This window comes from Epargyreus clarus, unplaced genomic scaffold (assembly GCF_041222505.1).
Source record: "Epargyreus clarus isolate Ecla_fem2 unplaced genomic scaffold, WU_Ecla_fem_2.2 ptg000007l, whole genome shotgun sequence".
NCBI classification, from domain to species: domain Eukaryota; kingdom Metazoa; phylum Arthropoda; class Insecta; order Lepidoptera; family Hesperiidae; genus Epargyreus; species Epargyreus clarus.
The window spans coordinates 26,953,308-26,972,276 of NW_027332215.1; the positions used below are offsets into that span (position 1 = coordinate 26,953,308).

General features: G+C 38.8%; 1 protein-coding gene across 1 annotated transcript in view; it reads left to right on the forward strand.

Annotated features, from left to right (window-relative positions):
• pins (G-protein-signaling modulator pins) overlaps positions 1-18,969 on the forward strand; it is a 56,490-nt gene that overhangs the window by 378 nt on the left and 37,143 nt on the right. Inside the window, exons 2-4 of the mRNA XM_073075336.1 lie at positions 9,403-9,632; positions 13,016-13,294; positions 15,365-15,604. Coding sequence (XP_072931437.1) covers positions 9,403-9,632; positions 13,016-13,294; positions 15,365-15,604 — 749 coding nt within the window. The remainder of the gene's footprint in view (positions 1-9,402; positions 9,633-13,015; positions 13,295-15,364; positions 15,605-18,969) is intronic.

Here is an 18,969-nt window from a genome sequence, read left to right on the forward strand (position 1 = left end):
TTGAGCGGTACATTATTCGCTCATGAGTTGATAAGTAGGTAGGCAGTTGTGAGTCACGGAGGGGCCGACGGTCGCGTACGGAAGCGGTGTCCGTTCATCCGCTGCACTGCCTGCATCGCATATCAACATACCTGCTGTATTCGATTCATTCACTACTGGACGCAAACGTTCACTGCGCAAATTTGGATGTGGGTCAAAAGTTATCGTTGAATTTCAAACTGCGCTAAATTTTAGTACTCTGTGAATAACCAATGAAAAGTATGCCCCTTTGTTCATTACTTGTTTGCAAAATGGCTTAGTATGTAAATATAGTTATGTATACAGCAGTATATATGTATAAAAACGTATAATTTTTCAATGCATGCATCACTGCCCTGCATCTACATGCAATTGCGTGAGCAGTTGTTATGCCAAATGATACAAACGATAGAGTGCGGCCAACATGACCATTACCTAATTGCTTTAATATTTGCTTTACATCATACAATTCAACTTTATGTCCTTTATATGTAAATTGTTAAGATTCACTTCACATTTAATACATACATTTTTGTAATTTTGACATTATCTTGGAATTAACATCGGCAGATTTATGTGAATTCCAATATATATGTACATACTGGGTTATTTTTTTCCTTTTTCTCAACAGTTTATCATTACATATCCTTGTATTCTATCTTGTAGCTATTAGAACCTTTAGTGTTATCAATAAAAACAAAATTAATATGAATTATGGCTAAATTCCATTATGAATATTGGTTTTTATATATTAAAGTAACAAATGAGCATACAGTCCATCAGATGGTAAGTGGATGTTGCCATTCATGGACACCTGTAATCAATCTCAGATAAGATGATTTTCATATCTGAGGTTGGCCATAAATGCGAGGATCTACCTGAGGATTAACACCCCTTATAACGGAACACACAATTGCTACCTGATGTTATTAAACATAAAAAGTCTGGTTGTCATGCCTGCAAAGTTAACTTCAGGGTTCCATCAAGTTCAATTAAACTACAGTCGACTGTTCTTCAAAATTCAAAACTGGAGGAACCCTTAAATACTAAGAATTATTGATTGTTTGAAATATGAAATAGTTCAATATTTTTGGAAGAAAAGATATAAAACTTTGAATTCTCAAATGTTGATAATCAATTATTATTTACTAACTGCTATTCCTTAACAATAATAAAAGTTAAAATGTAGGAACATAAATGTATATATTCGTAATGTGACGGAATTGATCTTTTAAAAGAACTCTGTTATTATAATTTGCTTAAATGCACATTGCTGCTGCTTAGACTGTTCAATGACTTTTTTAAAGAGAAAGAGTGTCTGAAATGTGTCTTCATCACAAAAACAAAGGGTTGTGTATGATGATACAAGTTAGAACTTATCTCATAATGTACTTATGTATATCTGCAAAATCTGCAATGTTTCTCTCTCTTTCTCTGTGGAATTTTAAATTATAGAGTGTTTCATGCTGATGAATGATGCAAATTAACACATTATTTTGGTATGTAGCTATGATTTTTCATTTGAATTCCTGAGAGCATAAAAGTGTATTGATTTAATTTGTTCGTCTGCAGATAGTACATGAATATGTTTCTTCACTAATTACTATTTTTAATCCACTTCGAAAAAGAAGTTCAATCTCTATGTACATACTATTTGCTGATAGTCTGTCCGTACATATACATTTATATTTGTATTTTTTTTGTTTTTATAATATAGGAGAAGCAGACAAGCATGCAGTCCATCTGATGGTAAGTGGCTACTGCCGCCCATGGACATCTGTAATCAACCCCAGATAGGATTGGATATTCCTACCTAAGGTCGGCCGCAGATGCACCGCCACCCCTGAATACTAAGCTGGAACGCCTCGGAAAAGTCTATCTCCCTTACCACACCCTTCAAACTGGAACACAGTGTCGCCTAACACTGCTGTTATTAGGTAGAAATAGGTGTGGCGGTTGTGCCGCCGGAGTCGAACCACAAAGGGTTCTACCACCTTCAACCTTCACCTTTATATTGGTAAATGTTCTAAAAACTATACATTCAATTTCAATGGGGTCTTTGGTAATATATTCGTAATTTATATTTGTAATTATTATCACATAATTAATACTGGCCCAGCTCATATTACACATTAATTACTGACTACTAATTCATCATAATCATCTTCAACCTATTATTGTCCCATTGTTGCGCATTGGTCTCCTTTCACAATGGGAAAGATTAGGCCATAGGTTCACTACTCTGGCCTCATGATTGTTTCTTCTACCTTTTAAGCAAGTGATAATTAAGTTCCAATATGCACATAACTTAAAAAAAAATCAGGAGCATGCCTGGATTTTGAACCTGGGACTCCTCAAACAAAAGGCCACGTTTCTTAACCTCTTGGGCTATCACTGCTTCTTGCTATCTTAACCATATTACAAATAAAATACATACTGGTGTGTAATATACATCATATTAACAAATACTATGTGTTTCTAAATTCAACCATTAAATGCTTCTATTATACCAATAAATAATGTATTCATGAGTACATTATTCTCCATGAAAAAATTGTTTAAAGAGACGTAAAAATATTTTGAATTGATCTCAATAATATTCAATATCAGTTATTTAGAAAGCGGTAGACCTCTATGATTCAATTCCAGAGGCATCATTGCCACATCCACTTAATAAAATAGTGTTAAGAGCTGCTGTATTCTGTATCAACGGGTGTGGTAAGGATGACATACATCCAAGGCATTCCTTGGTCCCAAGCTTGGTCCTCAACGGGGCAATGTGCCCGTCTTCAACCCCATGTAGGAAAGTAATCTTATCCACTGTTGACCTCCATAGGTGATTGTAGCCACTTACCATCAGGTGGACTGCATGGTCATTTGCTAGTTCCACATTTAAAAACAGTGAAACAATTTCGACTCCTTTTAATAAAGGAGTCGAAAAAGATCTCCAGGATTTTTTTATTTGTTATTTCATGGTAGATTGCATCTGATGATGGAATCAATTGCAATGTGAAACTCCTCCCCACGGCAGGTATAGCACCATGCTTGATACAGGTATACATTAATATATTACTTAACTTTTTATGCGATTATAGATATAGATTATAGATCATAGAAGTATATATGAAGTTACTGCAACAGTCATTATGATCGATGATTATTTTGACCTTCAACTTCTCAAGAGTGAGTAAGTAGCCATCAAGCAGATTGTTCATTTCAAATATGACGCTGTGGGGTATGGTCTCCTTTTTTTTTTTTTTTTTTTTTTTTTTGTTAACGAGGGGGAAACCTTCAAAAGGTACCCGGTGCCGTGGGAGCGACACGGGGTTATGTGGGACTCTTACCGCACTAAAACCCCCCCGGTGGCCGTCCTCGGCGCTGCGTAGAGGACTCCGGGATCTCCAACGGAACGCAACCGGAGTCCTCTTAGCGCTGTGCCCCGTCGGGCTCCGCCCAGGTGAGCTTGATACTCACCACACCGTCTGGTGTGCACGACGGTATGCGACCACACATACCGCCGTCCTTCCCGGGGTCGCTGGCCGGGCGGTTTGAGCTCCCACTCTTGCCGTCCGCAACCCCGGAAGCCCCCTTTTAGTCGCCTCTTACGACAGGCAGAGGATACCGTAGCCCTATTCTGGTCCCGGAACTACAGGGACACCGCGCCGGTGGGCGTTACCGACGCCTGCGGCGACTCCTTCTCCGAGCGGGTTCAGCGCGCTCCCTTGCTCGCTCGGCGTCTTCCTTCGCAGACATGACTATATCGCAGAAGGTGATCATGCCGTCCCAGGCTTCGCTGCGCTGAACCATCGTCCCAACGATGGCCGGCGGAGACAGATCTGGTCCCACTTTTTCGACGAGGTTCCGCCGCTGCGAGTCCCACGCGGGGCAGTACTGCAGCGTGTGCTGTGCGGAATCCTCGTCATGCCCACAATGATGGCATTGGGCCGACTCTTCCCTCCCTATCCTATTCAGGTACTCACCGAAACAGCCATGTCCGGTGAGTATCTGAGTTAGGCGGTAGGTCACTCGACCCCTACTTCTTAACCAGGCTCGAAAGTTCGGCAGGATAGCGTCAACCACCCTTTGGCGTAAGTTCCGAGGCTCCTGAAGTCGATCGCGCCAGCACCTCAGAGCACGCCATCTGGCTCTCCTTCGAAGCACTACGACCGTCTCTTCGCTGAAGGGTTCAGCCGTCTGACGGAGGACGCGGATCTTATGGAAGATCCGTGCGTCCATATCCGCCAGAATGTCCAGGGGCGGAAGCCTCCCCAGGACTGTCGCCGCCTCATACGATATGGTACGATAGCCACGGGCGACTCTGATTCCGATCATACGTTGCGTGGAATTCAATTTCCGCGCACGACGCCGGCTGGCAGACAACTTGTCAGACCATACCGGCGCACCGTAGAGCACAATCGAGCGTATCACACCCGCGTAGAGGCGGCGGACTTCTTCCCTTGGTCCCCCGAGATTCGGCAGCAGTCTGTGCATAGCACCCGCTATCTTATGAATCCGGGGGACGAGACGGTCGAAATGTTCGTCGAAGCACCAGCGGCCATCCAGTGTTAGGCCAAGGTACTTCATGTACCTGCCTATCCGGATGTCCGATTCACCGACGCGCACTGTGGTTTCAGCTGACTCGGTTATCGGCCTGCGGCCGTGGAACCAAATCGCCTCGGTCTTCTGGGACGCTACCCGTAGGCCCAACCTGCGGATATTCGCTATGACGCGTGCCACCCCGACTTCTGCTAGCCGAACCGCTGTCGTATAAGACACGCCTTCGGTAAGAACCAGGGTGTCATCGGCGTAGCAGACGATGCTCACTCCATCCGGGAGCACCGTTCTCAAGACCGCGTCATATGCGACATTCCACAGTAGCGGGCCCAGTACCGAACCTTGCGGCACCCCGCGCACGACATTCCTCCCGCGAACGCTCCCATAGCGACCTGGGAAGCGGATACGCCTGTCCGACAAGTAGGCCTTCAAAACCGCCATTAAGTAGGACGGTACTTGATGAACGGACAGACCCTCCAAGATCGCTCTCCAGGGTAGAGAGTTAAAAGCATTGACAATGTCAAGGCTTACTGCCAGGACTACTCTACCCTGGGATATGGCCTGCTCTGAGAGCGTTCGGACTCGGATGATGGCGTCCACCGTCGAACGCCGCTGCCGGAAGCCAAACTGGTTTTCGGAGAGGTCCGGGCCATGACACGCTAAGTGTTGGCTAATTCGAGAAGAAATGATCCTCTCGAATAGCTTGCCCGCCTCATCCAACAGGCAGATGGGTCTGTACGCTGATGGGGAGTCCCGAGGCTTGCCCCACTTGTGCAACAGCACCAACCTCGCTTGCCTCCACGGGGGGGGGTATGGTCTCCTACAACTGAGTTCTTGCCAATTGTCCTTGAGCATTATATTTATAATAAATAAGACACGTTCATGTTAATATTATTTATTAACCTGAACCCATAGATTAGTAAAGATTACTCACTCCTAAAAAGAAAATGTACCCAGTTTTGAAAATTGAAATAGTTGCGTAAAAAAGTTTTGCCACGTCTCCGTGCTAAAATGTCCCTAAAGTATTTGAAATAATTATTTATTTATTACGTAAATGACGTAATTATTACGTAAATTAGTTATTTATTCGTAAATTTTATCTAAAAATGTTTTTATTTGTCAAGGATTCAAAAAATGAACTTACTAAAATAAGCCGTTTGTGGCTTCATTCAATTTCAAGGCGGCGAAGTATCTTTACTAATCTATGCCTGAACCTATCGCATTACGCTGTGGTAGTCTAGTGGTTGAAACTCGTCCTCTTAATTGGATGGTCAGAGTTAATGCGTTTTTAAAGTTATGTACGAATTTTTTTATAAATTTCGTACATAACTATGACGTATTCTTTTAAAGTATTTCACTACTACGACGTATTCTTTGAAAGTAAAGGGTTCTTAGAGGTGTGAGAAATCTACCAATTTGCACTTGGTCCTAAACCCTACCATTTTAAGGGGAGACTTCGGACTTGTGCCCTACAGAGAGATAATGTGTTTGAAAAAGCATTTCAATCCCTCAAAATGTATTTTTGACTTAGACGACTCAAAGTACAAACTAAATAAACAAGATTTGAATTAATAATTAAACTCATTTGTCAATATTATATACCTATTTCAATATTGTATACATGTATTTCAATATTGAGCGGCACCAAGCTATTCAGGTCAAGGTATAATTCAATACGAGGTTAACTCAATTGATATTAAGATGCACTCCCGTGAGATTCAGGTTGGCGTAATCGGGTCGCGCGGCCCGGCACGTTACACGAGCCTTCCAACCGCATCACGTCGGGAAGTTCTGACAGGGCATGGGGCACGAGGCCGACACAAATGTATGAAAATCGATAACCCAACTATGATTGGATATTCAATACTGATACTATTCTTAGTCTGACCTGAAACACAAAAAATGGAACATATTGATAACCTCTCACTAAAAGTCTTAAAAATAAAATTGATCTACTTTTTATAGTGAAATTGAATTCACGCTTTTTCTTCTATATATAAAACACAGTTCAAAATCTTCAGTCATCCGGATTAATACACTAAATTTGAAACCACTAGGCTATTACCGCTGTCAATGTAGTTTCGGGAGTAGAATAGGACTATGGTATCTCCTGCCTGTCGTAAAAGGCGACTAAAAGGAGGCTTTCGGGGTCGGCCAACGACCCCGGGAAGGACGGCTGTATGTGTGGTCGCATACCGTCGTACCCACCAGACGGTGTGGCGAGCGTCATGCTCACCTGGGTGGAGTCCGACGAGGCATCGTGCTAAGAGAACTCCGGTTGCGTTCCTTTAGAGATCCCGCAGTCCTGCAGCGCCGAGGACGGCCACCGGGGGGCCACGGTAAGAATCCCACATAATCCCGTGTCGCTCCTACGTCATTGCGTACCCTTCAAAGGTTACCCCCCTCGTAAAAAAGGCTATTATCGCTGACCCTGTACTTTTGGGACTAGGATAGGGCTACGGTATCCCCTGCCTGTCGTAAGAGGCGACTAAAAGGGGCTTCCGGTTACGTAATAACTATTTATTAATCTGTGCTTCCGGGGTTGCGGGCGGCAAGAGTAGGCGCTCAAGCCATCCAGTAAGCGACCCCGAGAAGGACGGCGGTATGTGAGGCCGCATAACTGATGTTTACTAACCAGATGTTGTCGAAGTAGCTCCCCCAACTGCTCCCCCAGGGCTGAGCTCGATTGGGGCATCGCGCTTGAAGAAGCGTCGAGGAAGGCCACCGGGGATGTTTTAGAGTGGTTAAATTCCACATATCCCTGCGTCGCTCCCACGTCGTCGGGTACCTTTTGAAGGTATCTCGTGTACAAAAAAGGCTATTACCGCTATAATTTGGTAAATATATATTACAAATAATTAATTAGGTATTTACCCTGTCACGTGATTATTAATCCACGTGCAGATCTGGTTACTTTTCCTGACATAAGTGCAATACGCGCGCGAGTTATATCGCCTACAGTGAGTTATACATATATTTATTGACGCGTGCAAGTGGGACACGCGTCTAGCCGATAAACGGTGTGATACGAAAAGAAGATTAAAAGTTTGTCATTTTATGTTCCGACAATGATTTGTATGAATTGATGTATTTGTATGATGAATACAAACTATATTTACTACGAGGGCCAAACTTAAAGTTTTTAAAACTGACCACTTATAAAAATTATATTAAAAAATAAGTTTAAATTTTGAAAATAGAACTCTTTACCAATATTATTAGGTATATATTTCATTCATTTGTCATTTATTTTACGATTTGGCGGCAAATTGAAAATTGTTTGTGCACGTCGCACACCGCCAGGAAAACGATCAACTATTTAGCGACCTCAGACGTGGAATTATTGAGTCACCCGCCGTATAGCCCCGACCTCGCACCCTGCGTTTTTTTATTTATTCCCGAAAATAAAAGAAAATCTTCGAGGAAAACTTTTTACGGACGCCGAGGAAGCAGTGCCTGCGTTTCAAAAGGCCGTCGAAGAGACCCCCAAGTCCGAATGGGCAAAGTGCTTTTCTAACGTGGTTCCATCGGATGCAGCGATGTATTGATGTGAACGGACAGTATTTTGAAAAGTTGACTCTTGTACTCGGGGATAACGCGTGATCAGCTTTAGGTACTCTCATTTTTATGGAGTTAGATACCGATGACCAATTATTCTAAAATTTATCTTAGACCTAAAAAGATATACGGCCAATTATAAATACTTAATTAAAATTTAGAATCTACCATCAGAGAGAGAATTCTTATAAAACTGTAGTTATTTTCAAACTGTAAATAACCACTGCGTTTTAATTTATTTGCATAGAAACAGTGTGAAGTGAATTGCATTCTACTTGGCGTCTAGTGTACTCCAGCTCATACAGGTCTACGGGCAACCTTAAAAGACGCGACCTAGTTTCGCTTTAGTTTTGTTTTTCAAAGACGCGTAGCTATACTTTGACAACAGTAGGTATGGAAATCCTTTATAAATAGCTGGCTACCAGGATTTATTTATAGAAACGTTCATTAGATTTTTTATAAAGGGGAAGTTGTAAATTAAAGAACCCCGTAAGTGCAGCTCGGCTGGTTTTTAAGTTGTGTTTGATATAATATACCTGATGATAAGTAGTGGTATCGTTGCCTTTGGAAACAAAACAATATTTCCACAATGTATAGTAGTAAGCTTTGAAAAAGCTCTTTGCGTGTTTTGCTATCATCCTCAAATCACATCGCTGCGGAAATCCTATGGAAGGAAGCAGTTTCTATCTTGCGCTCGGTTATGTTATATATTGCATGTTTATGTGACAAAACGTGATAGATAATTTCCTACATTGCAAATGGCAACATAGTTATGATATATTTGTGCGTAAAATACTTCAATTGACGGTAAAGTACGTAATATTAACTAACAGATCGGCCTGTCTTTATACCTGGAATAATGAAGGACATAAAATAAGGCATCGTAGTTTATTGATCACATATTATGCATTTCTGGTTTGATAATTACAACATTCTACAGACAATGGTAGTTCAATTATAATTTTTTTTTCAGGTAAGAGTATGACATTACAATTAAGTAAAAATATTTTTAATCCCATATTGCCTTACTCCTTGTTGGAACATACACAATCACATGATGTTTTAATGTCAATAAGCAAAACTTTGAAACAGACCTATATCTGTGTGTATAACTAGCAAGATCTTAAACCGTATGTTATTCACGACCATATATTATAATTAATATAATAATAATTAATATTAGGTGTGCAGCTAGCATTGCATTCGAACCCTTAACTCGCAGTTGTAAGTCGCTAGCATACTTGTACATTAAGCGAACGTGTAAACTTGCAGAGTTGTGATGGAGGATCGATGTGCTTGGAGCTGGCGCTGGAGGGCGAGCGGCTGTGCAAGGCGGGCGACTGCCGCGCCGGCGTCGCGTTCTTCCAGGCGGCCATCCAGGCGGGCACCGACGACCTGCGCACCCTCAGCGCGATCTATAGCCAGCTCGGCAACGCCTACTTCTACCTCGGCGACTACAACAAGGCGATGCAATACCACAAGCACGATCTCACTTTAGCTAGGTGAGTAAATATATCTATATCTATATATCTATATCCTTAAATAGATAGTTCGACGATGATGTAATTGATCTTTAAGAAAAAAAATCTGCCTGCAGCTGCCTGCCGCATTTAATTTTCTACACTTAATCAAATCTAATTAAAATGTAGGCTACTGAGAATACTTTAAAGTTTACTAGTTACTTTAAAGGTGTAAGACCTCAATTAATAGTCTCATGAAATAATACTTATAATATTAGAAAGGCGAAAATGTGTGGCGTGTAATATTGCATGGTTTGGCTATAATATTACGATAAGTATGAAGTAAATCCCAAAAATAAATGTCCCCTAAGAGCCGGATGGCAAGAATTTTCGCGTCTCACTTGATATTTATTGTTATATTAAACCCAAAGCAAACAATATCCTTATAATTTTCGTTATTCTGTTATTCTGATGTATAAACTATATTATTGGAAAGTTTCATCCTAATCTTATTAGCCGTTTACACACACAAATATCCATCCATCCTCACAAACTTTCGGCTTTATAATATTAGTAGGATACACGATCGAAAACGTAAACATAAACAGATCTATTGCAATATCTCCTTTTATTTTTGCGTAACAACCGTTTGTGTACCCGAAACATTATTAGTCGTCAATATCAACAACGTGGCCGTAAAATTGGTCAACGATTTTGGACGGAACTGTGATGAAAGTTTGTGTATTTATGACCCCACTCTGGGTCTGAGTATCGGCTACTATCTATTTTTCATACCCCTAAATGATATGGTTGTTCCCCGTTAATATTTATATGGCGACACAACGTTTGCCGGGTCAGCTAGTATATTATAAAATTATATTATCTGCGTAGAATATAAATTTCATAGTAGATGAGAATAACAAGTGTATAGATCCATTAAAAGCAAGCAATGACGAAAAAATACTTCCTGATATGTCTAAATTGATTGCCTCAATAATAGTCTCGAGAGAGGTCAGGGTCAGCCGATAGCTTGCATATTCACTTTTGTCATATTCACTCTGCAATTTCTGAACTTATACCGGATATTCCGCTTTAAATCTTTGTAAATGCCATAAATATTCTGATGCAGTCGATTCTTGCTATTGAAATGTACACATTAATGTAAGTTGAGAAGGGTTTAGACTAGAGAAGCCACGAGTATTCGGCTACTATTCGGTATTCGGCATATTCGGCTACGTTTTTAAATTCGGTATTCGGCCGAATAGCATGCAGTTTTCGGTCGAATACCGAATACCAAATTATGATAAAAGAAATACATATTATTCAAAAAGATATACTATTTCAATCACAAATGGTTAATTTTCATACATAAAGTAGTACTAGTACTTAAAATTTTGTCAGGATTGGATTCATTTTTGCGTTTGCTGACCACCAAATAAATATTAATCGACAAACAAACAAGCATAAACAAACATCACTGTTTGTTTGCCAAACGAGATTTTAACACAAAAATTAAACAAATGATACTTGTCGTGACGCGATCTACATGTATTAGAAACAAATACGCTCGCTCTTTTGTCGAACATTCGGCCGCTGAATATTCGGCGCTTCGGCCAAGTGCGTAGCCGAATATTCGGTATTCGATAGATACTTTAACGTAGTAACAAAAAAATAGAACGACAGTTGAACTCAATAACCAATATCAGTAATCTTCATACTAATAAATAAGTATTTTCCCTGGAAATAGCATCATAAAGGTTCGTGGGATAGTCCTCCCGGGGAAACCATGTTAAAAAACCCCGCTAAGTACGATATTTCACAGGTGGGGTGGATATCATGTAAAACGCAATTTTTACAAGCGCAATATCTGAATAATTATTAGTTTTAGAGAAAAAAAAAATAAGCACCATTTTATAGAGAATTTTAAGAGCTACAACTTTGGCCTGAGGTACTTTTCGATAAAACTTACCGTTTTTTGAGAAAAATCCAAAAAACCTAAAATTTTGACGTTTGACCCCGAATAAGTGCCGACACACACGTCGGATCGATGGGGACTTTTGACACTTTATTTGTAGTAGTAAATCCAAGGTCTCTACGGAAATTCAGCTTTCCCGGAATTTTTGCTATTTCAATTGTCTAAATTGACCGGACTAATAGTATATATTACGTATAATGGTGGCCGCTATAACAACAAATACTTAAAATTAAAATAAATAATTATAATACAAGCCGCTACATAAGAAACCGCTATTTTTCGAATTTTTCTTTATCTATTGAACCTTAATAGGAAGAAAATTAAAATGTTCACAATGCATGTAATTCGATGGCTGTGCGCGGGCTTACTTGCTCTGGGCTAATAATTTTTTAATTGAAAATTAAAACGAATAATAAAACAAAGCATTTCACTAGCCTACACCAACATAAGAACTGTGTATTTAGATATTCATTTCTACTTTGAACCAAAATAACTTACGTTATCTTTATGGCACGTTGAAGCATTTAAAATAGAAATTTGTAATATAGACATTACAGATAAAAAAACATTTTCTTAATTAGTTTATTTTATTTCATAATCTTAACCTGGCACCAAGATAAAGCGGTTTGTATAGCTGTATAACTTTAGCTTTATAATATATTACAATATAACGGTAGTGCACACTATTGTGAACCAATTTAAGAAATATGAGTGGCCATCAGATCAGGTCAGATGAATAGGGAATTTTACATTGTAAAAAGTTATTTTTAGTGTAGATAGTAGATACCCTAAACTCGGTTTATAGTAAAGTTGAGAAGGGTGTGCCACAATTACGAGTATTTTATAACTTTGTTCTTACAACGATTACAAAATGTTTACCGACATGGATGAACGATTATGAGCGGCGAAGATAGCTCGTGTCATAACACGCGGTTATGTAACAACTGACATTGTAGCTTTATTGCATACACTTTTCACTAATATGCACATTATCGTAACTACTTACTCTAAATGTAGATGTAATTTGTAATGCTTAAAAAATAAAATAAATACCAAAACATAGTAATTATTAGTTTATGTTGGATCTAAATAAACGTAATTGTTACTTAACGGTTATTTTGTGTAGTTAGAATACATATTTTATTGATAATTTAAAATTACACTTATCGAATTGTAATACCTCGCGTTAAAAACTAAAGTCATAATTTCTAAGAGTCGAACAATATTGTTATATTTAGCTTTTTCGAAATCATCTTTTATTATTTGGTCAGAAATTTCTATATTATATAGGTTAGGATAACATATTTTAAGGGTAATTGGTCCATGTACGCGACTGTTATAGCGGCATATTTTCGTCATCAATTTGTTAATTGAATCCCGAGCCTGACACTTAACCTGGCGACAATTGTATACCCAGCTCTAAGATCCACGTCGCTTCTTATTTTTCCAGGACAATGAACGACAAACTAGGCGAAGCGAAGGCGTCCGGCAACCTGGGCAACACACTGAAGGTGATGGGCAAGTTCACGGAGGCCATCCAGTGCTGCAAGAGACACCTGGAGATCTCGCGTTCGCTCGGCGACCGCATGAGCGAGGGCCGCGCGCTCTACAACCTCGGCAACGTGTACCACGCGCAGGGCAAGCAGCTCGGCCGCGTCGGACAGAACGACCCCGGACACTTCCCGCAAGAGGTCAGGGACTGCTTGCTGCAGGCTGTGGCTTATTATGAGTAAGTTCGCTTTTTAAGCGTTTCTATACATATTAATAGACAACAAATGAGCTTTCAGTCTAAGTCTCGACGCCACTACTGCCTATAGACATCTATAATCGACAGCAAATGTGATCATATTCCTAACTGATATACCCCTGAAGACTAATTTGAAACGCCTCATATAGGTGTGTATCATACTGTTCAAACCAAAACACAGAAACACATATTAATGCGTCTTTCTAAGACACAGTGGCGGCGTAAGGCGTAAGCCACTGCCCACGGCCTCGCCACCCAGGGGGCTTTGCGCCTTTAGCGGTCAACGAAAAAAAAGTCATCCGAATGAACCCATCACTGAAATATGTATTTATCGGAGCCTCCATTCAACTTTCCGCCCCGACCTTAGTCCGCCACTGTTAACATTGTACTGGGACAGAGGGCCCCACAAAATGTATTTTGCCCACATACAATTTAGGTCTTACGCCGCGACTGTTAAGACACTATATAAAATCCTCAATGGATAGATATATAATTACTTCTGTATGAGTGTTTTCAGGTCATTACACAACCACATTTTATGAGTGCTTTCATATACGCAAAGTATAATGAACTAAGAATTCGGGTAGAACCTCTGATCTATTTCTAGTTGCTTACAACTGCTTGAGGCGGCAGTAAACACTTCAGTCACACGAAATAAGCTTATTTTTTTTATAAATTATGATAAATATGTTAAAGTTGATTACATAAATGCCTAAGAATTCTAATCTTTAATACACAAAATCATATTTTTTTTAAAATACATAACTGTCATAAATCCCACGTAATGGAAAAAACATCCAGAAAGTACTTTGTTCCCATATTGACCTCGTATCTGCTTGATTATTTCTTTCGTCCCGTAATTTTCTTCTTAGAAATTCTATGTGTGTTTGTGATGTTATTACAATAATATTTTATTAATAAATAACTTTAGTTATATTATTTATTGCTTTTCTTTTAGTATTATCATCAAGATGTTAGTAGGTTATTTAAAATTTATGCATATTTATTCGTATCGTATTAGTGTTACAAATTAGTTAATCTTCGTTTCCCCTTCTTTTATTTCCCTTGTGGTTGTCGAGAAGAAATTACAACGCGTAGCATTAAGATCGCCTTTTGTTTTCTAGCATAATAGCCTCCATTGTTTTATGTATGTTACTTGTTCTTTAACAAAATACGAGTAATAGTATAGTACGATATCTTTAGAGCTTCGGTAGTTTTGTGGGTTCTCGTACTTCAAGCTGTAAAATATCCACTACACAACTATTTTTGTGCCACTTAATGGGAGGTCGGCCATCAGAGCTCTTAGCATGTCTGCTGAAGCTAAAAACGTTGTCTGAACGAAAACGATACTTTCAATAAAATAGCCTGCTCCAACGCCCGCTATTCTCATTTAAGACGATCAGGTTGCTTGATATTATTTTTTCGTATAAAGCGAACTCTTTCTGGAAACACACGTTTTCACCAAATCAAGCTCCTGTTTTACATAAGTTGTAAAAAGACTATCTCTGTTTAATTTGAGTGTGGTAAAGTAAGAATATATAACAATTCCATTGATAACTGAATACATTTTAATCTGAGGTTTGTTTTCAATTGTGTCAGTTTTAATGGAATTTTGACTCATTAATTATAAATGATTAATAATAATAAATGACAATGTGTATGTGTATAATATTATGACACCATTTACAAGAAAATATATACAACATTATTTCCTTTTGTTTCTCAACTTCCTCAACCGATTATATTTGGTAGCTTTATAGGGTTGACAAGTTTTAATGTCATCAACGAAAATGTATTACGACAGTCGAATGAACTACTATTGAGATTAAACAAAAGATGTTTTATAATTTCCAAGCCTAAAACGTTTATTCCTTCTTCCCTAGATTTTTACATGACACACAATCCCTTCAACTGTTTTTCATTATTTTTCGCAATAGATTATAAACCATATAAACAACTTGTAATCACAATTACATTGCCAGCTACACATACCTGCCGGTTATTTACTTTGTACAACTACCGATATGAATGTGTGTTGCTCATTGTCCGCAGAGAGAACCTGGAGCTGATGCGGTCTCTGGGCGACCGGCAGGCGATGGGTCGCGCGTGCGGCAACCTCGGCAACACGTGCTACCTGCTGGGCGAGTTCGCGAGCGCCATCCGCTACCACACGGAGCGGCTGCGCATCGCGCGCGAGTGCGCCGACCGCGCCGCCGAGCGCCGCGCCAACAGCAACCTCGGCAACTCGCACATCTTCCTCGGACAGTTCGAGAACGCCGCTGAACACTACAAGTACGTATCACGATATAGCACTACGCACGTACTAAACTACATAGATAACTATAGATATCTCACCGCCTTGTTATTGAAGGAAGCCATTAAATGGCTTAAACGGCTGACAATCCTGTCAGCCATTTAATGGCTGTCATGGTGTAATGTACGCGGAACAATGCCGACATGCGCAGTTGTGCAAAACCACGAAATAAAAAAAAAGTGCGGACAAATATCGTTTCATTCGTAAATAATCTAAAGACTACATTTTTTTTAATATTTTTCAAACACGAAAACAGATGACAGTGACAATTTCAATTGTCAAAGCTTACACTTTCTTGTTAGGAATGAGTAATCTTTACTAATAGTAAACTATGACAAATTATAGTGAATATCACAACCATGCCAAATATCTAATCATTCAAGAATATTAGTTGAAATCCATAGCAAGTGAAGAAAAGAATGAGCTTTCTGTAATGCTATAGCAGCACTAAGCAGTAAATCAAAGTGATAGAACCCTATGTATTTCGTACTTCGGCGGCATCACTACCGATTCCTGCCTAATAACAAAAGCATTCTCAGCAAGCATTATTGCCTCTGCCCTAAAGACTTGATATTATCTTGTATTGTTATTTTTGTCGTGCTACATTCAAGACAAGAATTGAATTATCAATAGTTATGCTACAGCACATATACAAAGAGTTCTACTGCATTTTCTATCCCAATTTGCTTAAGGCAATGAAGATAACAATACTAAAAGAGGCGTTTGATCCTCAAATCATCATTGAATGAAGTTATAAGTTTAACTAATGAATAACTTAACTGAATAACTTCTCTCTACTGGTAGAGATTCAACATTTTCATACTCTAAAATCGAATTTTAAAGGAGTATTCAATTTACACTTGTATTGCTAACCTAATCTGGCTGTTATAGTAATCAGTAAATTATAGTGATATTACCTATCTTTTTGTGAGCAGATCTGACAATCGTGTTTATGTTCTAAACCACAGACCTATATCTAAAAATACAGGTCCGTGTTCTAAACACTTTTGCAAGCCACTTACTTTTAAGCAATATAGTCACCTCTTGAAGGAGCGACCGCGACCGGTGTTTATTATGCAACATGTATTCGTGAACCGTAACTTGAAATAATGCATGTCCGATAGTTCCGGTCCACATACCGTACAGCTATTGCATTCGCGACTGCATCATAATCGCAGCTTGCGTCACTAATACAGGCACTGCCGCATTGCGATGGTATTACTATATTACTGACCCATACCTTTTTATATGATATATCAGTCGATGAATACCATTAATTGTGTTATAATGTTATTGGCTACAACATTGATTTAGCGAAGTTCCAAACATTTTGTTTTACAACTGAGCAATCATAAATACTTTACGAGAGCGAGTTCGTTTTGTTCTATGTGCGCTTAGTTTTTTTATTTATTGTTAAATTATGATTTACTTTTAATTTACTATGCAACTACGTTTTGGCTGAGAGGCAACACTCATGGACCCTTCGCGTTGAAAATCAGTTTTTAGATGTAAAACGTCGATCATATTTGAGGTTGATTTCCGATATCCCTGGGCTGCAGTTACCATTACAAGTCCATTTGCTACTAACCTACGTATATATTATATAAATATATTCTACATGTCTTGGTGAGCTTTGAAAATAATTATAAGAATTTGAATATAAAAATTTCATCGGCTTCCGCCGAGAGAAATGTATTTAAGATGATTACACAGAAAAAAGCAAATACTAGATATTTAAAAAAAATCCTTGAAAATTAAATAATATCGTAGGTAATTTTATAATTGTATATTCAACCAATTTTAGCGAACATTAAACAGACTATGCTACTATCTGCTGGCGATCCACCATACGAATAAACAGGGAAATCATTTCTAAACATTGCTTATTTAAAAATAAAATTAATTTATTCAAACTAGAATTACTTCTTCCGTGAGAATAAAGTAAATGTTGCCTTGCAAATACTCGCACTTAGCACGATGTATGAATAATGGTAATTAAAGAAGTTTTGTTAATTACTAACAATCTATACTAATTTAATACGCTGTTGTTGTTAGAATCCGAAAAAATACACTCGCGTTTTTTCGGATGCCAGCGCTCGTGTAGTTTTTCAGAATTGATGCTAGATGGCGTTGGAAACAGATTTCGTCCAAATGGCGTTGCGTCTGCTTTAATCGAATATTACCTTTCGCTCGATAGATGGCGTTGTTACATGTTAATGCTGAGTGAGTTAAAGCTGCAGCGTAATAATTTGCTTTTATGATCTTTTTTATAACAAACCTAACTTAGAATCATTTTTTTTTCCATATATTTTTATATTTGAATGATGTAGATCTATTAAAAATAAAAGAAATCTGTCCACAGTAACTATGCCAAAATATATTAATTGTAAAAAGTCTTAACGTAATAACGTATAATACGAATTATTACTTGCGTACTGAGTTCTCGAAACCTATGGATTGTTTAGGGGCGTCTATTACTTACGTGAGTCGTGTAGTGGTGGAGGCGATCGAGCCAAATCTCATCTAATCTTACTTTGAAGAGGCGGGCTTTTTCATTAGAAACAAAGTAAAATGGCGAGGAGGTAGTGTTAATTAATTAAGACATTTATTAGAATATCACCAAATGTAATATTATAAAAATACTAAGCATGTTATTTTTTTCTTTTTAATACGCATTTACATTAAAAACACCCAATCAAAAAAATCGGCTTAAATTCATATAGTATGTTGCTCCAGACTTTAAACGTGTATTTTGTACCTCAACGACACCTCATATTTAAATCCGCTAAGCCGTTTGGTATGTAGTGCGAGCCAAAAAATGAGACATTTTACATACACATACACTCGAAAAACATTACCCTGTACTGTGGAGTTGTAATGAAAAGAATTTTGTCCATAAATATCGACCCGCGACGACGACGACCCGCGTGGCGGATCGGTCACCATGCTGGTCTGACGCACAGAGGGTCCCGGGTTCGATCCACGGCCAGACAGATCTAAATGATGAATTTAGATTTCTGTTTCTGGGTCTGGGTGTTTGTGTATTTGTCTCTGTATGTCCACAGCACCCACGATACAGGGAATCCTAGTGTGAGGCTGTGAGCGTATAAAGCGTTATCTTACAGCAATACTGCGAGATATTTAACATTTCTTGTAAAGGAAAGCCATAAGCCGACTTTAACAACTTTACCCGTCGCAGTGGTCGAAATTCAACCATATTTAAACACACATCTAATCTTGAGATTCACCGAAGTATAACGTAAATTGTTCTTAATTCCAAAGGATTATATTTTAGTAATAATAACCCAGTACTTCGTTTGCGAAAAAAATAACAGACGGTAAT